This window comes from Mya arenaria, chromosome 7, assembly GCF_026914265.1.
Source record: "Mya arenaria isolate MELC-2E11 chromosome 7, ASM2691426v1".
NCBI classification, from domain to species: domain Eukaryota; kingdom Metazoa; phylum Mollusca; class Bivalvia; order Myida; family Myidae; genus Mya; species Mya arenaria.
In genome coordinates, this window is record NC_069128.1 from 65,643,292 (window position 1) to 65,666,090 (window position 22,799).

Sequence of the window (22,799 nt, forward strand, 5' to 3'; positions counted from 1 at the left end):
AACAAAATTATGTTTTATGTTTGACTTGAATGCATCTATACCGTAAGAATATTATCATAAGAGTCAACATTTATCACATAAACAAAAACCATAATCCCTGGGCATTATCAACAACCAAGTAAAGCCAGAATCCCTGGGCATTATCAACAACCAAGTAAAGCCAGAATCCCTGGGCATTATCAACACCCAAGTACAGCCAGCATCTCTGGGCATTATCAACAACCAAGTAAAGCCAGAATCCCTGGGCATTATCAACACCCAAGTACAGCCAGAATCCCTGGGCATTATCAACAACCAAGTAAAGCCAGAATCCCTGGGCATTATCAACAACTAAGTACAGCCAAAATCCCTGGGCATTATCAACAACTAAGTACAGCCAGAATCCATGGGCATTATCAACAACCAAGTACAGCCAGCATCTCTGGGCATTATCAACACTCAAGTACAGCCAGAATCCCTGGGTATTATCAACAACCAAGTAAAGCCAGAATCCCTGGGCATTATCAACAACCAAGCACAGCCAGAATCCCTGGGCATTATCAACAACCAAGTAAAGCCAGAATCCCTGGGCATTATCAACAACCAAGCACAGCCAGCATCTCTGGGCATTATCAACAACCAAGCACAGCCAGAATCCCTGGGCATTATCAACAACCAAGTACAGCCAGAATCCCTGGGTATTATCAACAACCAAGCACAGCCAGAATCCCTGGGCATTATCAACAACCAAGCACAGCCAGCATCTCTGGGCATTATCAACAACCAAGCACAGCCAGCATCTCTGGGCATTATCAACAACCAAGCACAGCCAGAATCCCTGGGCATTATCAACAACCAAGCACAGCCAGCATCTCTGGGCATTATCAACAACAAAGTACAGCCAGAATCTCTGGGCATTATCAACAACAAAGTACAGCCAGAATCTCTGGGCATTATCAACAACAAAGCACAGCCAGCATCTCTGGGCATTATCAACAACAAAGTACAGCCAGAATCTCTGGGCATTATCAACAACAAAGTACAGCCAGCATCTCTGGGCATTATCAACAACAAAGTACAGCCAGAATCTCTGGGCATTATCAACAACCAAGTACAGCCAGAATCTCTGGGCATTATCAACAACCAAGCACAGCCAGAATCCCTGGGCATTATCAACAACCAAGCACAGCCAGCATCTCTGGGCATTATCAACAACCAAGTACAGCCAGAATCTCTGGGCATTATCAACAACCAAGTACAGCCAGAATCTCTGGGCATTATCAACAACAAAGCACAGCCAGAATCCCTGGGCATTATCAACAACAAAGCACAGCCAGCATCTCTGGGCATTATCAACAACAAAGTACAGCCAGAATCTCTGGGCATTATCAACAACAAAGCACAGCCAGCATCTCTGGGCATTATCAACAACAAAGTACAGCCAGAATCTCTGGGCATTATCAACAACCAAGTACAGCCAGAATCTCTGGGCATTATCAACAACCAAGTAAAGCCAGAATCCCTGGGCATTATCAACACCCAAGTACAGCCAGCATCTCTGGGCATTATCAACAACCAAGTAAAGCCAGAATCCCTGGGCATTATCAACACCCAAGTACAGCCAGAATCCCTGGGCATTATCAACAACCAAGTAAAGCCAGAATCCCTGGGCATTATCAACAACCAAGCACAGCCAGAATCCCTGGGCATTATCAACAACTAAGTACAGCCAGAATCCATGGGCATTATCAACACTCAAGTACAGCCAGCATCTCTGGGCATTATCAACACTCAAGTACAGCCAGAATCCCTGGGTATTATCAACAACCAAGTAAAGCCAGAATCCCTGGGCATTATCAACAACCAAGCACAGCCAGAATCCCTGGGCATTATCAACAACCAAGTAAAGCCAGAATCCCTGGGCATTATCAACAACCAAGCACAGCCAGAATCCCTGGGCATTATCAACAACCAAGCACAGCCAGAATCCCTGGGCATTATCAACAACCAAGTACAGCCAGAATCCCTGGGTATTATCAACAACCAAGCACAGCCAGAATCCCTGGGCATTATCAACAACCAAGCACAGCCAGCATCTCTGGGCATTATCAACAACCAAGCACAGCCAGAATCCCTGGGCATTATCAACAACCAAGCACAGCCAGAATCCCTGGGCATTATCAACAACCAAGCACAGCCAGCATCTCTGGGCATTATCAACAACCAAGTACAGCCAGAATCTCTGGGCATTATCAACAACCAAGTACAGCCAGAATCTCTGGGCATTATCAACAACCAAGTACAGCCAGAATCCCTGGGCATTATCAACAACCAAGCACAGCCAGCATCTCTGGGCATTATCAACAACAAAGTACAGCCAGAATCTCTGGGCATTATCAACAACAAAGCACAGCCAGCATCTCTGGGCATTATCAACAACAAAGTACAGCCAGAATCCCTGGGCATTATCAACAACCAAGTAAAGCCAGAATCTCTGGGCATTATCAACAACCAAGTAAAGCCAGAATCCCTGGGCATTATCAACAACCAAGTACAGCCAGCATCTCTGGGCATTATCAACAACCAAGTACAGCCAGAATCCCTGGGCATTATCAACACCCAAGTACAGCCAGAATCCCTGGGCATTATCAACAACCAAGTAAAGCCAGAATCCATGGGCATTATCAACAACTAAGTACAGCCAAAATCCCTGGGCATTATCAACAACTAAGTACAGCCAGAATCCATGGGCATTATCAACACTCAAGTACAGCCAGCATCTCTGGGCATTATCAACACTCAAGTACAGCCAGAATCCCTGGGTATTTTCAACAACCAAGTAAAGCCAGAATCCCTGGGCATTATCAACAACCAAGCACAGCCAGAATCCCTGGGCATTATCAACAACCAAGTAAAGCCAGAATCCCTGGGCATTATCAACAACCAAGCACAGCCAGAATCCCTGGGCATTATCAACAACCAAGCACAGCCAGAATCCCTGGGCATTATCAACAACCAAGTACAGCCAGAATCCCTGGGTATTATCAACAACCAAGCACAGCCAGAATCCCTGGGCATTATCAACAACCAAGCACAGCCAGCATCTCTGGGCATTATCAACAACCAAGCACAGCCAGCATCTCTGGGCATTATCAACAACCAAGCACAGCCAGAATCCCTGGGCATTATCAACAACCAAGCACAGCCAGCATCTCTGGGCATTATCAACAACAAAGTACAGCCAGAATCTCTGGGCATTATCAACAACAAAGTACAGCCAGAATCTCTGGGCATTATCAACAACCAAGCACAGCCAGCATCTCTGGGCATTATCAACAACAAAGTACAGCCAGAATCTCTGGGCATTATCAACAACAAAGTACAGCCAGCATCTCTGGGCATTATCAACAACAAAGCACAGCCAGAATCTCTGGGCATTATCAACAACCAAGTACAGCCAGAATCTCTGGGCATTATCAACAACCAAGTACAGCCAGAATCCCTGGGCATTATCAACAACCAAGCACAGCCAGCATCTCTGGGCATTATCAACAACCAAGTACAGCCAGAATCTCTGGGCATTATCAACAACCAAGTACAGCCAGAATCTCTGGGCATTATCAACAACAAAGCACAGCCAGAATCCCTGGGCATTATCAACAACCAAGCACAGCCAGAATCTCTGGGCATTATCAACAACAAAGTACAGCCAGAATCTCTGGGCATTATCAACAACAAAGCACAGCCAGCATCTCTGGGCATTATCAACAACAAAGTACAGCCAGAATCTCTGGGCATTATCAACAACAAAGTAAAGCCAGAATCTCTGGGCATTATCAACAACAAAGTACAGCCAGCATCTCTGGGCATTATCAACAACAAAGTACAGCCACAATCTCTGGGCATTATCAACAACAAAGTACAGCCAGCATCTCTGGGCATTATCAACAACAAAGTACAGCCAGCATCTCTGGGCATTATCAACAACAAAGTACAGCCAGCATCTCTGGGCATTATCAACAACAAAGCACAGCCAGCATCTCTTGGCATTATCAACAACAAAGTACAGCCACAATCTCTGGGCATTATCAACAACAAAGCACAGCCAGAATCTCTGGGCATTATCAACAACAAAGCACAGCCAGCATCTCTGGGCATTATCAACAACAAAGTACAGCCAGCATCTCTGGGCATTATCAACAACCAAGTACAGCCAGAATCTCTGAGCATTATCAACAACCAAGCACAGCCAGAATCCCTGGGCATTATCAACAACAAAGCACAGCCAGAATCTCTGGGCATTATCAACAACCAAGCACAGCCAGAATCCCTGGGCATTATCAACAACCAAGTACAGCCAGCATCTCTGGGCATTATCAACAACAAAGTACAGCCAGCATCTCTTGGCATTATCAACAACCAAGCACAGCCAGAATCTCTGGGCATTATCAACAACAAAGTACAGCCAGCATCTCTGGGCATTATCAACAACCAAGTACAGCCAGCATCTCTGGGCATTATCAACAACCAAGCACAGCCAGAATCTCTGAGCATTATCAACAACAAAGTACAGCCAGAATCCCTGGGTATTATCAAAAACTAATTACAGCCAGCATCTCTGGGCATTATCAACAACAAAGTACAGCCAGCATCTCTGGGCATTATCAACAACAAAGTACAGCCAGCATCTCTGGGCATTATCAACAACAAAGTACAGCCAGCATCTCTGGGCATTATCAACAACAAAGTACAGCCAGCATCTCTGGGCATTATCAACAACCAAGCACAGCCAGAATCTCTGGGCATTATCAACAACCAAGTACAGCCAGAATCCCTGGGTATTATCAAAAACTAATTACAGCCAGCATCTCTGGGCATTATCAACAACAAAGTACAGCCAGCATCTCTGGGCATTATCAACAACAAAGTACAGCCAGCATCTCTGGGCATTATCAACAACCAAGCACAGCCAGAATCTCTGAGCATTATCAACAAGCAAGTACAGCCAGAATCCCTGGGTATTATCAAAAACTAATTACAGCCAGCATCTCTGGGCATTATCAACAACAAAGTACAGCCAGCATCTCTGGGCATTATCAACAAGCAAGTACAGCCAGCATCTCTGAGCATTATCAACAACCAAGTAAAACCAGAATCCCTGGGTATTATCAAAAACTAATTACAGCCAGCATCTCTGGGCATTATCAACAACAAAGTACAGCCAGCATCTCGGGGCATTATCAACAAGCAAGTACAGCCAGAATCTCTGAGCATTATCAACAACCAAGTAAAACCAGAATCCCTGGGTATTATCAAAAACTAATTACAGCCAGCATCTCGGGGCATTATCAACAACCAATTACAGCCAGCATCTCTGGACATTACCAACAACCATGTACAGCCAGCATCTCTGGGCATTATCAACAACCAAGTACATCCAGAACCTCTGGGCATTATAAACAACCAAGCACAGCCAGAATCTCTGGGCAGTAACAGCAACCAAGTACAGCCAGAATCCCTAGGCATAATCAACAACCAAGCACAGCCAGAATCCCTTGGCATTATCAACAACCAAGCACAGCCAGAATCTCTGGGCATTATCAACAACCAAGCACAGCCAGAATCTCTGGGCAGTAACAGCAACCAAGTACAGCCAGAATCCCTAGGCATTATCAACAACCAAGCACAGCCAGAATCCCTGGGCATTATCAACAACCAAGCACAGCCAGAATCTCTGAGCATTATCAACAAGCAAGTACAGCCAGAATCTCTGGGCATTATCAACACCCAAGTACTGCCACAATCTCTGGGCATTATCAACAATCAATTACAGCCACAATCTCTGGGCATTATCAACAACCAAGTACGGCCAGAATCCCTGGGCATTATCAACAACCAAGTAAAGCCAGTATCTCTGGGCATTATCAACAAGCAAGTACAGCCAGAATCCCTGGGCATTATCAACACCCAAGTACTGCCACAATCTCTTGGCATTATCAACAATCAGTTACAGCCACAATCTCTGGGCATTATCAACAATCAATTACAGCCACAATCTCTGGGCATTATCAACAACCAAGCACATGGTGTTATGTACAGCCAAATTCCTTAAGGTACATATATGTCAAATCAGCGGAGTCCTTATACTCATCGTAACATGAGTCTTTGCCCTATTATTTGTAACCTGCGGCATTGCACTTGGCATGTGTTACGGCACAGGACATTATGTACAGCTAGAGTCAAAACACTTGACAGTATGTGTAGCTAGATTCATAACACTTGGCATAATGTTTAGTCCGAGTTACAGTATGTACAGCCAGTCTTTACACAAGACTTTATGCACAGTCATCATTACACATGATATTTTGCACAGCCCGAGTCATTGCATTCGACATAATGCACAGCCCGAGTCATTGTCCTCGACATTATGCACAGCCAGAGTCATTACACTCGACATTATGCACAGCCAGAGTCATTACACTCGACATTATGCACAGCCCGAGTCATTGTCCTCGACATTATGCACAGCCAGAGACATTACACTCGACATTATGCACAGCCCGAGTCATTGCATTCGACATTATGCACAGCCAGTCATTGCATTCGACATTCTGCATGGCCAGAGTCATTGCATTCGACATTCTGCACGGCCAGAGTCATTGCACTTGACATTATGCACAGCCCGAGTCATTGCATTCGCCATAATGCATAGCCCGAGTCATTGCATTCGACATTATGCACAGCCAGAGTCATTGCATTCGACATAATGCACAGCCAGAGTCATTGCACTTGACATTATGCACAGCCCAAGTCATTACATTCGACATTATGCACAGCCCGAGTCATTGCATTCGACATAATGCATAGCCAGCCATTGCATTCGACATTATGCACAGCCAGAGTCATTGCATTCGACATTATGCACAGCCAGAGTCATTGCATTCGACATAATGCACAGCCAGAGTCATTGCACTTGACATTATGCACGGCAAGAGTCATTGCATTCGACATAATGCACAGCCAGTTATTGCATTCGACATTATGCACAGCCAGTCATTGGACTTGTCATTATGCACGGCAAGAGTCATTGCATTCGACATTATGCACGGCAAGAGTCATTGCATTCGACATAATGCACAGCCAGTCATTGCATTCGACATTATGCACGGCCAGAGTCATTGTATTCATCATTATGCACGGCCAGAGTCATTGCACTTTATATTATGCACAGCCAGAGTTATTGCACTTCACATTATACACTGCCTAGTCAATACACGTGACATTATGTGTAGTCATTGCACAGCCCAAGCTATTACACTTGACATTACGCACAGCTAGAGTCACTGTACGAGACAATTTGAACAGCCAGTCATTACACATAACATAATAGTCTGAATCATTGCAATTGACATTATGAACAGTCATAGCACTTATCATTATGCACGGCTAGAGTCATAGCACTTGACATGTGTAGCCAGTTGTTGTTTTATCATGATCCTACATGCAACCAGTCATTATACTATACATGTTATACATGTGTGTAGTCTTTAGTTGTGGGGATACAGGACTACAATGAAACCTGCTGACTTGTCTGGCTCTATGCCAACAAACAAGAAAAATAGCACCATGGTTAGTTAGTTATCTCGCTTCTCACCAATAAGGGACGTTCTTTCAAATGGGTTTAAAAAACAATGAAAAATGTACATGTAAATTTTAATCATATAACAAATGAATAATATAAATAAATCAAGTCTACTGTTTCTGGTATAGCATACAAATGTACACAGAAAAATCATACATAATAACAGAGAAAAAAGATTTATTTAAAGAGAAAGGTTGGATTAAAACTGGTATAATTGAAACTAATAACACTTTATTTACAAAGATTTGACGGGTTGAACTACTATTGAAAAATCCATTTAAAACTTGTATACAAAAGCTTTTTATACTGTTCATTATTGCACAGAAATTATTTTTTTAATTCAAATACTAGTTACTAAAGAACTTGTATATTTTAAATGGACTTTCTCAAACATACATTTCAAAATATATATAAAATATTTCGATAACGGCAAAACAACTGGCTCAATATACAAGAAATCTTTGTGTTATTTTACACTAGTTTCAACAAAATCAGTTGTAAAATTACGGGAATGTGTTGGAATAATTGACTTCATTTTAAGGGTGGATATACAGGTACAAAATTGACAGCTCTTATTGAAGAATTTTATTAAACAAGGGTTTAAATTCTTATGAATAGATTGATCCAAGTTCCTACCAGTATCTAATGAATTAAGACCTTGATGCGCTTAACTGTTTACTTACAGTGAAAATGGAAAAGACCATCACAATGAATAATGTATTCTGGTTAGCAATTATTTATAACACTATTGTTTTTTAGTTTTAAATAAGTGGTATAAATAACTGCTTTATCCACTCCATAAATAATGTTAAAATATCAGGGCTATGCCTAAATATGTTTTGCTATAACTGACATATAACTTGTTCTTTCTTATATCATACTAGTGTATATAACTCGACATTGACTTCAATTTTGTTCCACAATTTAAGCGCCACTTTCACTGTAAAATGAATAAAATCGTCATTTTTGGTGACAAATGTGCCCTGTAATAAAACAATCTTAGATTCCTTGCCATTAAATACAAAATCTTAGGACACTTGTAACAGGAGAAATTAAGCTTGCCTAAGGATCACTATAGAAACTTTACTAAACCAGATTCCTGATAGTTTGTTTGTATCAAAAGGCAACCAATGTAAGATCCTTCATGCAAGTTTTTGATTGGTAAAGCTGTGATGTGTAATAGTTCCGTAGCCATATTCATAAAGCATCTTAATTCATTTCCTAATGATTTCTAAACATTTTCATAATCAAATAAAAAGAAATGTATAAGTGTTATTAACATTTATGTAGGTTTTCTTCATCAAAATAATGTAGTTTAGAAATTCTTTATTTTTTTTATTTCCTTTGACTAAAATCAGGAAAGTGACTTATGTGAGGAAATGACATCAGAAGTTTTAAGAATACTGCCCAAGTTTCAGAACATTATAGAAACAGGGTGCAAAACTGTACCACAGTATACATGAAGATGTGTTTTCTGTGTCCGATTTACATAATATTTCAAAATTTGCAAGAAGCTCAGGAAAAGTCTTATGCTATGTATGCTCCATATTAAAGGACACATAGAAAGCGTTATTTATGCATAAAGCGGTAACAACACGATTAGTTAATATTTCCAAACATGATAATCTATATCAATAAAAACTGCAAATACAAACAAACAAACAGAGAAATAATATACTTTAAAACTCAATTAACCTCAAACAGCTTTTTTAATTCTGGAATCAACCAATAACACCACACAAAAAGAAAGTAATACTTAATTTCCAAACTATACTGTAGACAGTCTTTTTTCTCCACAGAATATGGTTACATCTAGAACCTGGGCGTGAAAAAATACTACGTACTGTACCTTATATACACAAATAAGAAAAAAAAAAGACTACTTGTCAAATATGCATTTAATCTTTCACTTTCATTTCCTAATATTACCGCTCAGATACTTAAATGAACACATTTACACAAAATGCCTGTTTCTTCATACAATATAACAATATAACCTTTTAAAGCATAAAAACCTCCAATATTCCTATTGTGTAACGTTAATGCCAGTCATAAGTAATGTCAAAGCCTAAGCAAAGTTATTGTTATAAAGTTTTAACACATTATAACAACTGATTTATATTGGAAGGTTTTGCATACTTGATAAAACCCCTTCATTAAGCCCTGAGTTAATGGTGACCAAGTCACATCATACCCCAGTCACATCATACCCCAGTCAAATCATACCTACATTGGTGAAGGTAAAACTGTCAAAACATTCAAATAATGTTATTTAAGCCGTTTCATGATGTGTTTACTGAACTAATGTTATTTAAGCCAATTCATGGTGTGTTTACTGAACTAATGTTGTTTAAGCCAATTCATGGTGTGTTAACTGAAATAATGTTGTTTCAGCCAATTCATGATGTGCTTACTGAAATAATGTTGTTTCAGCCAATTCATGATGTGTTTACTGAAATAATGTAGTTTCAGCCAATTCATGGTGTGTTTACTGAAATAATGTTGTTTCAGCCAATTCATGGAGTGTTAACTGAAATAATGTTGTTTCAGCCAATTCATGGAGTGTTAACTGAAATAATGTTGTTTCAGCCAATTCATGATGTCTTAACTGAAATAGTGTTATTTCACCATAACAGGCTCTGTAAACTGAAATAATATTTTTTCAGGCATTACCTGCTGTGAAATAAAATCTTTTAACAACCAAAAGTTTTACCATGTTGTGTAAACTGAAATATTATTTTTCAGCCATATGCTGTTGTAAAAACTTCGCAATGCCCTGTAACAGCAGAGACATAGCTGGATTTCCATTTATCACAGAGAAAATATTTGTCTTGTTTTAGAGGACTCAAGTTTGTTTGTTTCAGTCAAGCTTAATTTTTCATATGTAAATGCACTAGTCTGAACTTGAGAATTGTTCGTAAACATGGGCTTAGAAGCAAAGTGAAAGTCCATCGACACTCCATTGTAAGCTGCTCACAAGTGCTTAGTGCTGATGTTTCAGGCTATAAAAGTACTTGTAATGAAGATGCTAAAAATGATGACCAAGAATTCTGTAATGTTTATGTTTAACATGTGAAAATGTGTGATCGGTTAAACATGAAGAGTTAACAAAGTCTGCATTCATATTTCTATTAACGTCCTGATCTCTTCACAAACATGTACACAATATCCATACAAAGCAAATACACACTGAAACATCGTGAAATGACATACTTCTATGAAATGGCAAAATCATATGAGAAATTTTAAACACATTATCATTGTGTTTTTGATGATTTGCAACATCTTTACAATAAATGTATTTACATGTGTTCCTATTAGCAAAATTGTGCACTGCATTACACCACCACACTCTTAAGTCATAATCAAGGACTTGGTGCAAGACAGTCATAACTCCATATATAACACTAGAAGTTAAGCCTGTCTTGCCCTAAGACGTACAATAATTAATCCACTCATATTTGCACACTTATGAAATGTATGTATTCACTGTAGGTATTGTAGTCAATTGAACAGGCCTGGCTTTTGTGAACATGTATGCATGCAGGTTAATCATGACCTTAAATGAATCATGTTAACATTTATTTAACAATGTTAACAATAATTTAACAATATTAACATTAATGATGTTAACACTGTTACTCAATCATATTAACCTCTAACATGTTCACTACACTACTCAAGTATGTTACACTTAACTTTATCATGTAAGCAAATACCAGCAGTGTTAACTTTTTATAATATAACCATTAACTTATCATAAAGCCAATCTGGAATAATATTAACTTTGTACAATGATAACCTCAACTTAATCATGTAAGCATATATACAAGTCATGTTAAATGTTATCATTAACTTAAAAGATATCATGTAAGCCAAAACCAGCCATCTTAACTTTTAACAATGTTAATGTTAATTTAATCATAAAGCTGATACTGGTTAATGTTAACTTTGTACAATGTTAAAGTTAACTATCATAAAGCTTAATAGTACCAAATCATGTTAACATTATTTACTGTTAAAAAGAACTTAATTATGTAAAGCAGTACAAAATCTTGCCAATTACTGTAACATAACATGAACTAGATAAAAACAAACAATACTCGTGTTTCATTCATCTTCTTGATTTAAACATGTTTTCTTTGACAAAAAAATTTCACTCACACAATTAGCTCAAAACCAAACCTTTAAGCATGTATAGGTTGTATTAACTTTTCATTCTTTTTCACAAATTCACAATTATTGAAACAAAAACCAAAAAAAGAAAGCTTTATATGATATATATATATTCTGTCTACCCAAAAAAAAAATTTGCAAAAAGGGGTGTGGGCAAACTAATTTTGAATTTCACTAAGTCTTTTCCTATATTTTCTGAATTTTCTCGCCAACAATCACAGGGTTATTTTTTCTAATCTGCTCTTGCGCCATCTCGCGGTAGTTGAAGGTACAGTCATGCTTATCTGAATAGCGATGTAAACTGCAGAATAGTCCACCGCACCGGCACTCAAATCCTGCAAGAACAAGATGCATTTAAGTTTAAAATAAGGCAAAAAGAAAGGGTTAGGGTAACATCCTTTTCAAAAACAGGAAAGGTAGGAAGGCTTATTTATTATATAAAGAGCCCTGGTGACAACAACCCGAGATGGTCAAGAAAGTGTCTGAAGTGAAAATGAACAAGGAAGAAGAATTAAGAGTATTCTGTAAGGATATTACTACAATGTGTGCATGAACATGCATGGACTTTGATAAGGTACATGGTCGTTCTACAACAATACAAAGCTAATATTGTGCGCATTGTAAGAAAGCACCATGCCCGTGTTTTGGCCCACCCTGCCCTTTTTTTGGCCTACCCTGCCCTTTTTTTGGCCTACCCTGCCCTTTTTTGGCCCACCCTGCCCTTTTTTTGGCCCACCCTGCCCTTTTTTGGCCTACCCTGCCCTTTTTTGGCCCACCCTGCCCTTTTTAATTCCTGGCTAAAACACTATACGAGAAACTCCTTGATTAAAATCCCCTCCACCCATGGGCTTCATATATATTTATATATATATATAATATATGTTTCAAAGTTGAACAAAGAGGCAACCATTCATTACAGAAAAAAAGAACTAGTTCCTGGGTTTGCATTGGTGTTTTTTTTGAGACAATGTCTGTATTTTTAAAAGAAATGAATTCATAAATAATGATTAGTGGAAACTAGAATTTAAAAGAATGTATTCTTAATAGAATTTAATTCATATATATCATATACAGTAAACTAGTCTCTAAAATTAAGTCATTTCTTTTTTTTGGAATTTAAAATATTGGATAACCTGCAGAAAAAATTGATCTATTAAACACATGCAAAAAACTTGGATGGTTGCAAGCTGATTTTTCACAATGACGATTGGCAAATTCCTATACATGTTCATGTAGGTTGTTTCCTTCATATTACTGAATTTCTTCCCAGAATATCTTTATATTATTTCCTGCATACTATATCTGGTACAAATGGCTTGGAACAAATAGTTTCAGTTTTTCTTTCGTCTTCCCTGTGCTAACCAAAGGAATTGTGAGTCAATTGGTAATTCTTTAAAAATGTTTATAATTGCCACTTATCCATACATTTTCAAGTATCAAAATGCTAGCTCAAAGGTCAATTAAAAACTTGTTTTGCAATTGTACCATTCAACAATCATGGAAATCCTAAAATGTGCATTGTCAATATTGATTAATATTTTGATAAGGCTTGTTGCTGCGGGGCATTAGGCATGTCCGTGCAATTAACGTGTGTCGGTAATTAGTCTTGCCGCGGTAAGGCACTTGGTCCAACAAGCCATAAAGGCCCGGTTGAAACCCTGCAGTTGTTTTGTTTCTTAAATATTTGAGTGACTTACCAGTGAGGCCAACCTTTTTCTTGCAAGTATGGCATCTGCTGCGCTTCTTTTTATCTTTGCTGGTGTCTGCTCCGTTGTCACTGCCCTCTGTCCCACCTGGTGGCAAAAACAGACGGTTACAGGATGGACATTATGTGCCATGTTTTTGACCTCCAAAAAATTGAGCCACTCACAATTCCATTAAGGGTAGTTTTTATAACACAAATATTAGACGCAAATTCAGCCTTTTTTTTAACACTTGAGACAGATATATTTAATTTCAGTCTTAACCTCTAAATTTTTTCAAATCCAGGATCTTTTAAGAGGCTTTGCTTTGTTTTCTTGATTGTAATAAACTATGGTAAATTCGCAGTTTTAAACATGTGGCTTTTTCAATACTCTTCTCAAGAAGGTGAAAAAACAGTGGTTTTAAGGGTGCAGTATTTCCTGCTGATCAATAGAAAATGTTAAATAAAAAAAGTACACAACACGCAGCAAGTAAGACCCACTTTTCTTGCTTACTGATTTGAAACACCCTGATATCAGCAATTTACTGTAGCCATCATAATCTATTTGAATTTTTATTCAAACAAAATTAATTCAATTGTATATTTTTATCAAGAGACCGCAGAGATAACCCCTCAGAGGTACTCTGAGTTCATAATTCTTCGACTGATCACCCTCGTCCAGCTTAAAATCCAAACTCCCCATAACAGTGACAGTTGATAAATTAAATGTTTTGGCCGTGTTAGCAAAACACCACAGAGGATATCGAAAAGAGGGTCTTATACGTTTGGGTGTACTGTAATATGTTACAAACTTAAACCTTTCCTTACATCATGGTTGACAATCAAATGTTTTATTTCATTTCATTAGCTGTGTTTTTAACTTCATTACTGGCTTAACTTAAAAGTTTAGTATAACATATAAATTTCATTACAAAAATATGAACCTAAGATTGAACAACTAATGTCTATAATGAAACATGCATCAGACAAAGAAAAACCTTAAGCAATATAAAGCATTTAACAAAAGGCTAAAAAGACTCATTCACACATTTTAGTTTTAAACATCAATTTTCTTTATTTGATGCAAAATGAAAACATCAAGCGTTATATACTAGAGCTCTTTTGTAAGTTTTGTTAATGATCGTTTCTTAATGTATAAGCATAAAATCTGTGAATCGAGTCCTTGTAATATATCAAATAGCTTTTAAAGTACCCAATTACTGGTCTGCAAAACCAGTCTGGATACTAACCAGAGGCTCCTTCCACTTTGTCTTTGTCAGCTGCGCTGGTGACAGGTATGGTAGGTGAACCAGTCTCCACACTGGGGGTCGTGCTTCCTCGGCTAATTGATGTATTAGAGCCCGCATCAGTGACAGGCACCGTGTTCCCTGGAGGAAATATAACAAAACATAAGATTCTATAAACCAATCACAGTAGTGTTTTGTTGGTGTAAATGTCAACATGGCATCATGCTCGGGGTGCAAGAGCTGTGTCAGTGACATGCACATAATTCCTGTGAAACTGAAAAGAAAATTATGCTGCAGTGTACATGTTTGCAATTGTATATTCCACAAGACTTAGTGCTCTTAAGTGTATGTTCCACAAGACTTGGCTTCTGTCAAGTGTCATTCGTGAGTTATAAAACTGCTTGAGGCACTGACCTATATTTCAGCAAGGTGGTCAAATTCATGTTCCAAGGCAGGTCAATTGTCACATGAAATCATCATGAGAGGTTCAAGGCCTAGTTTAATCCTTCTATAAGTGACCCCCATCCCCAACCTCTGTGTATTGATCTTAATCCAACCTTTGAAGGCCTAGTTTAAAGTATGTTTGGCTAATAATCCCAATTTCCTATGTATTTGTTTATTGGCTCAGGGCCATTTAGGGTCCATTTCGTTAATAAAAATCTCCAAAACTGCACAGCAGGATATTCAGATCAGAGATCTGATAAGACAATTAGGCAATTAGATTGAGATCAATACACAGAGGCTGTTTACTATACACAGTTCTTTTGTGGTTTATTTCATTTATTATTATTTTTTTTTTTTTTGGGGGGGGGGGGGTCACTTATAGAAGGATTAAACTAGGCCTTAATGGGGTTTCCCATTTGTAGAAGGAGTTTTTTTCAGATGTTTTGTAATTAAGTCATAACCGTTATTCAGCTATAGGTGTTACCAATGCTTAAGATATATTTTTCGAAACAAAGTAAAAAAAACATTGATGAATCCTTTTACGAAAGTAACCATAGTCTATTATTAATCATTGATTTAATTAGCTTAATTTCTCCCCATGCATGCAATAAATCACATTAGTTAATTAATCAATGGCTCACCTTCCTTTACAACTTGTGCAACTTATCTTACAGTATACACTCATTTGTCAAAGGTTAAGTCATAAAATATGTTGTCTTTTGTTCTTTTCTTTCAATTTCCATAATAAAACAGAATTATGTCCAGAGATAAAGTTTCACACTTTTCTGTTAATGTTCGACACAAATGAGAATAGTTCCAACTTGGCTTCAATAAAAGAACATGTTGGGGATTGAAAACAGGGGTTTTATGAATATTTATCTTCATAATATTCATTCATAAAATGAAGGACACCTTAATTGTGAATGTGTTGGTGTTTTATATAAATCATGTTTGTCGGCACAGTGTTTCTCTTTTCCTAAAATGGGTCAGATATTGGGTCACATTCACTTTTCTAACAAACTTTTTACCTGAAAACAATCATATTCAGAGTTGCCACTTACTATTTCTTTCAAGGGTAAACTTACCCCTGGGTACAAAAATTGGGAATAAAAATGCAATTTTTGGGGGTATGAAATAACTAAATAAATATTTTAATTTACAACCAGTTATAATAACATTTGCTGTAATGCATTAGATTTTTTCCGAGTCAAATTTGAGCCACGAAAATTCAGCAAACCACTTATTGTGAAATCTTATAGGATACTTTTTTTATTCCTTACACTCATTGTTTCATCATCACCTAAAGTATGCACAGGTTCATTGTTCAGATTACTTGATGATTTGGATTTGTCTTTTCTAAAACCAAACGCTGTCAGCTTCGATTGCATCAACATTTTGTATGCAGACAGAATTCCCGTGTGCAGATTGGTTACAATGTTTTGCTGCTTATCATTCATTTCGCCTGGAGTAAAAAGTTATAACTTGTCTACATTGTAATGACGTCACCGAGCAGAATCTGCGGTTTAGCCAATCAATTGGACTAAATAGTATTTGTCATGTCTATTTTTCCAACGTGGTGTGGGATTCCAACGGAATTAATATTCGCCGCCATGATTTTCGGACACACGGGACCTCGTACCAGGTGAAAAATGTATGCATGTTTTTTTTTTTTTGCGTGATTTACATAATATTTTATCATTTTCTTCAATTGTTTCATTAAACTTTGTCATTGTCATTATAAAATCAAGAATTTGGGCAAGCCTGGAAATCATTTTACATTTGCAGGACTTGCAGGCAAGTGTTAATTTCAACCACTGCCATTCACAGTAAAAGGTGAGAAAACACTCTCACTGCTGTTTTTAATATAATATTAATATCCATTTATATGCTGCTTTTGCCATTGAAATTTCTTAAAATGCGTAATGCATTTCTTGATTTTTTTCTGTTTTCTGTGAGGCTGAAGAAGGACAATTTTGAGCTAAACAATGGCATTGCTTAGCTCAAAATTGTCCTTCTTAAACCTCACAGAAAATAGAAAAAAATGTGTTACAGTTAGGCATCATGTTCTTTCCCCCTCCCCCTCTTGTCCATGTCTACTTACCAATTCAAATTAAAAGAAAAAGTTACCAAAAATTAGCTCTGAGCAAGAGTTGAAAGGAAACATGGTTCACAAAATGGCCAAAAAATATGTCCATCACAGATCCAGATTCGAACAGGATATTGATAAGGAATACTGTAATAACAACGTAGTAATGATACCAATACTACAGACTTTTAAAAATGTGCTGGTTAACCACATGCCTGAATCTAATAATACATTTCATAAACATGCCAATTTATTTAACAGAAAAATGACAAAATAATAATCCCTTAGAATTTGGTTTCCCAATTTTCATATTCTCAGTCTGAAATTTGCAAGCTTTTTTTTAGCACATACTGATCATGATCGAATTCACTTACCTGGAACCAACTTCAACCACTGAAACAAATCATATAAAATAGTGTATTAATTAATTAAAAACTAAAATAAAACACTGCAAAGTGGTGAAAAATAGGTAGAATGTGGTAAGATTTACCTAGGTTAGTTTTACTGAGGCTAAGGCTGACAGTAGTCACTGCGGCATCCTCACCTGCTGGGCTCAATGAAGAGGCGGGGCTCAGTGAAGTGGCGGGACTCGATCGGCCGGCTGGGCTCACTGGCGACGAGCTCTGCTGTTTGCGTTTTAACTGATCCTTGTAGCATTTCGAGCAAAGGCCCTCAAAAGAATCATTTCCATAAAATCCGCACCCTGAACGGCAGAAAGTTGTAGGTGGAAGATTAGGGTTGTTTTGCTCCATTTGGCAATTTTTTGTTTTTAAACACTCCTCAATATTTAAATATTATATTTGATTTATCACTTTCAGTTTTCTCCTTTTGACTTTGTCCTTTCCTTTATCTGCAAGTTGTGGTGGAGAATATCTTTCTGAAAAAAAAAGCAACTATATCTTAATCTATAACATTTATTAGGACAATAAAGAATATTTACATTAAGAAAATAAATGAGTAATTTCGAAATAGGGAAATAATTATCAAACAATAAATTAGGGAAATAATTATCAAACAATAAATTAAGAATTTAATAAGAGTTAACATGTTTTCATATTGACACTTCTCACATAAAGAATTTTTGAGCTTTTCGTCAAACAACGACAATTTAAGTGAGGACATTCATCCCACTTTACAATCAGCTGATATACATGTGCCTGACTGATGAGTTCCAAACATCCTTTGTCAAACTGTGACACGCAGTTTCTGCGTGGCCTACTTACGCGAAACACGAGTTTTCTCCCTAATTCGATCGTGTTTTCTTCGAAAATGATGTTTAGTCAACCTAGTAGCGTATTTTTTTAAACAAATTTTAGTTTAAAAAGTAAAATAGAGATGTAATCAATAGTAGGTGTTGTCCAGCTGAATCCAGAATAAAGCCAAGATGGCGTCGATCAAAATATGTTTTATCACGATTTGTTAGTAAGCTTCTTTTGACCGTCTTATTAATAGTAAACAGCTTATAACATGGTATTTTAACTAAAATAAGGTTAATGTTTATACTTACAGAGTATAATGGCGAATTATACTGAATATAGGGAGAACTTCGCCAAAATTCCGTAGCTAAGATCCTGTACGTGTAACCTCTAATTGCTACCCTGCTATTATTTTCATCACGTGGTATTGTATCGGCTTTTTGGTTGGATGACCGTATTACGAAAGCGAGGCGTTGACTATGATGTCATTCAGTACACAAGAAATTCGATATAAAATTATAATTGCAGATATCTTCCTTATTTATCTTTATTCTCAAAAACTGGATTTCATTATTTGGTTTTCTTACAAAGTATGAATTCGTATGAATAAACACATCCATCAATATTTCGATTCGTTTTGCCTTATTATGTCATCAATACACATCACCTCCTTTTGCGGAAGGCTTAAAATAGTAATGGGAGTTCCATGACTCATGGTTACACTCAACTAATATTAATCACTGACTCATGATTGGTAAACATAGGAAAACAAATACTAACAGTAGATCTAAAAATATTGGTAAACCTCAATCCAATCTTGAAATTTTGATTTATATTTTGCATGACTCAGCTATGATTAAACTACTATTAAATGACTTGTTCGATCATATCAGTTCTTTTTAACATTACGACTACTTTAATTGTCCATTAATTACAATCATTGAATATATACATTTGTACATACGTCATATTGTCACGTCATGTACTTAAATAAAACAGAAAAAAACAACTTTATAAGACGATACAATAATTTTACTAATCTCAAAATGCAGAATAATAATTCTAAATATATTGAAAACTCATTTCTGGTAAAAATTGAAATAATGAATCATAGTTTACTTCCCGACCCTTGTAATAGAAACAGTTTGGGGTTCAGGGGTGGGGGGGGGGCAGCCGGTGTGCACCCCCTAAAATCGTCCAAGTTTACTTTTTATTTCAATAAAGAAATCGGTAAAAAAAAATCAGGGCTAGTAATAACCCCTTTTCTCAGGGGAATGGCCATACCCCCCCCCCCCACCCCGCGCGCTTTAAACAAAATGCATTTCGGTTCTAAGGGAGGGGCGCAATTCAAAAGGTTTCATCCCTGAATTACACCCCCACTAATGTGCAATCCTGAACCCACTCCTGTTAACCTATTCTAAGAGACCGAAAGTTATGGCGGTATTTCATTGAAAAATTAATAAGTGTAAATTAAATAGCCAAATTATAACCTGTGGAAAATATCAAAGTTCTAAGCAAATGACCTTAATATTGAGATGTAAGAGACTGTGTCGTGAACATGTTGAAGAAGAGTTTCATTCAAACATTCTACAGCTAATTGTCATCTCAGAATGATTTGACAATCTGGCTTTTTATATTTATTTGAAAACAAACAAACACAACAACACCAACCAAACAAAAAAACAAAATTAAACCGATCATCTATCTAGAGATATATTGGTAAACATTAGTCTTTAATTTTTATCCACTTTTGAAGTGTCTTTCTACCTGAACATTGTTGAAAATGTTAAACACAGACATGCGTTCATCAAGTAAAGATTATCCTCTCACAGGCTTAAAATAGAAGAAGGCCGTTATAGGAACATTCCCCGACATGAAAGGAGATGTGATGTATGTTCATTAAATGACATTGAAGATGAATATCATTTTGTACTGTTAGTGATATATATATATAAACACTTAAGACATCATTATATACCTAGTTATTATCGAACACGACCTAGTATGTTGAAATTTATTTCTCTTCTTAACACTAAGAAGAAGGCGTTGTTACACAAAATGGCTATCTTTACTATTAAGGCAAATCAGATCAGAGACAATATAATCAATATTACAGTCTAACTTAAACTGGATGTTATTGCTCTCTTCTTCTTGTTTCTTTTTGTTTGTATTCATGTTAATTTATATATCCTATTGTGCATGCTATGATGATTGTGTTGATGATTATAAGCTGTATATGCTTGTATCTAAATAAATGTTCTGTTCTGTTATGTTTAATTTTTATGTGTTATTACTTAGCATATTTATACATTTTTCTATTTCAAGTTGTGTTTGTTACAAAAGTTTTGTTCATACAATTTAGTTCATGTAACTAATTAACATATATGAGTATATGGACCGGAGGCTTGACACGAAATAAACAACAACATAATAATAATAGCGGCTTAATTAGGGTAATTTAAATATATCATAAGCAGAAATAAAAAACAAAACAAAAAACAAGAACATCTGTCATATATATATAGTTTGAGTTTTTCGAAGAATGTTAAGTATAATACTATTAATTAATCACCGTGATATATACTACGTGTTTGTTTAACCTTTATCTCTAAATGTTTTGGCATGGGGGATAACACTCCTGGCTCCACCCATACGTACGATGCCAAAAGTGCAATACCTTCTACCGCCCATGTTCAAGGGCGGGTCAGTCGCCGATCTCCTGCGTTGAGGCTGAGCTGACTCCGCATGCCAATTGAATGTAACATGAAGTTGAATATCTTTGTTTAAATTGACTACACATTTCACACTTTTCTAAATTATTATCCTTGAAACATTCCCTTTTTTATACCAGTTATAATAGTGGATGTTAGCCTAAATACTCTTCAAAATGAAAGCAATACTTTCAATATATAGGTCAAGGCCGCATGAATGAGGTAGATTTTTTTCATTAGGTCTCGGAATCTTTTCATTTTGTGACTATCATTGGATTATGTAACGTTTTGATGGTTTGCATTTGGTTTTATGTTAGCATTTTAGCCGCCTGTCATTAAAACCTGGCTGAAATTTGGATTGTTTTTGGAATAAATCGTTGCAGACAGTTCGTGTCTCAGTCGCACTGGTTAGACCGTCATGACCCAGATTTGACCCAATTATTTATTCATTCCATGAGTTTTTGTTGCTCATGAAATCATAGATCATGAATCATATTTTTGATATTTTGTGTATCAAACGTTCCAAAAATGATGTTGAATTGTTTTCTGCATCGTATTTTCACTACAATTTAAGTATTAATGCATAAATTCAGTCGAAAAAGAAAGAGGTAAAAAATGTGGAACACTCAGATTTGATAAATGGGCCACTTGACATTTTTTCATGATCTGGCCTTTGCTGAGCATACTTTACATATTTGGTACTGATGCAGGTTGATTGCATTATTTAAAAGCCATTTAAGTAATGTGATGTACACACTTATTACAAGAAAGAATCAACAGACATCGATTTTGACAACATATAAATAACATTGTTATCCTGTATTCATGACATATTAACATGTTTTTTGACAGATCTGCATTACTGATAAAGATTGTTGGTTTTTCTACACTTGTACTGGTGTCCACTCTGGTATATTTGCGTAAAGGGTCTTACTGTAACCATTTATGTCTAAAGATCATGTGGTGGGCACAACTATTTACAGCACTGATGATGGTGGATAAAATATATTTGTAAGTGAAAGTCATTAAAACCCAAATACAGTAATTGAAATCAGTCTTCGGAATGAACAAGCCTGAATTCTTACACTAGTTCTTTTCCTTACACTAGTTTGTGGTGAACAGATTTCAGTAATGTCCGATTGTGTCTCTCACAAAATTTAAGAAAGGATATAACATCACTCACGATATAGTAGGGCATCAAAACAGTGTTTCCACCCACAAATAAGATAGCTTTATGACAGCACTTTAAATATTAAATTTTGTTTGCAAGGTGACCTATATAATGTTGGTAAATATCTTTTTAAAATACACTTTATGTCTAATACAGCCCAAATCCAGAAATTGAGCCAGCCTGAAATAGATTTTAAAAATACAGGGCTTGTCAAGGCTTATAATTATGCTTATTTTGATAATTACTGCTGCTGATTGCTACTATGCAAAATAAAGGACCCAAGAATAAATTATTATTCATGTTTTGTTTTAAAATGGTATGTTTTTCTCTCTTTTTTTTTCAAAGAAATTCTCCTTTATTAAAAAATATTTAGATACCTGTTTTACAATGTTTTAAAGGCAGTGAAACATGTTTGATATACTAATTTTGGTAATATTTGAAATCTAATATTATTAAGGTTTTC

General features: G+C 36.7%; 1 protein-coding gene across 2 annotated transcripts; it reads right to left on the minus strand.

The window, feature by feature from the left end:
- Positions 1-7,680: 7,680 nt before the first annotated feature.
- On the minus strand, positions 7,681-19,119 carry LOC128240367 (AN1-type zinc finger protein 6-like). 2 transcript variants are annotated; one of them, XM_052956994.1, is made up of 5 exons: positions 18,766-19,119; positions 17,803-18,135; positions 14,732-14,869; positions 13,495-13,590; positions 7,681-12,132 (listed from the first exon to the last, which is right to left on the minus strand). In XM_052956994.1, exons 2-5 carry the CDS (start codon positions 18,008-18,010, stop codon positions 11,984-11,986), a joined length of 591 nt encoding a protein of 196 aa, XP_052812954.1. In that variant the 5' UTR covers positions 18,011-18,135; positions 18,766-19,119; the 3' UTR covers positions 7,681-11,983. The 2 variants fall into 2 exon arrangements, with proteins under 2 accessions (XP_052812954.1, XP_052812953.1); XM_052956993.1 differs by having other exon boundaries at positions 17,749-18,135; positions 18,766-19,114.
- Positions 19,120-22,799: the final 3,680 nt, after the last annotated feature.

Bases quoted from the DNA above. Each gene is read 5' to 3' on its own strand.
- LOC128240367 (XM_052956993.1), bottom strand. From the start codon at position 18,010: ATGGAGCAAAACAACCCTAATCTTCCACCTACAACTTTCTGCCGTTCA. The intron at 14,870-17,748 runs GTAAATCTTACC...TATTTCCTCCAG, and splicing joins CCTCAGTAAAACTAACCTAG to GGAACACGGTGCCTGTCACT. The intron at 12,133-13,494 runs GTAAGTCACTCA...TTGTTCTTGCAG, and splicing joins GAAAAAGGTTGGCCTCACTG to GATTTGAGTGCCGGTGCGGT.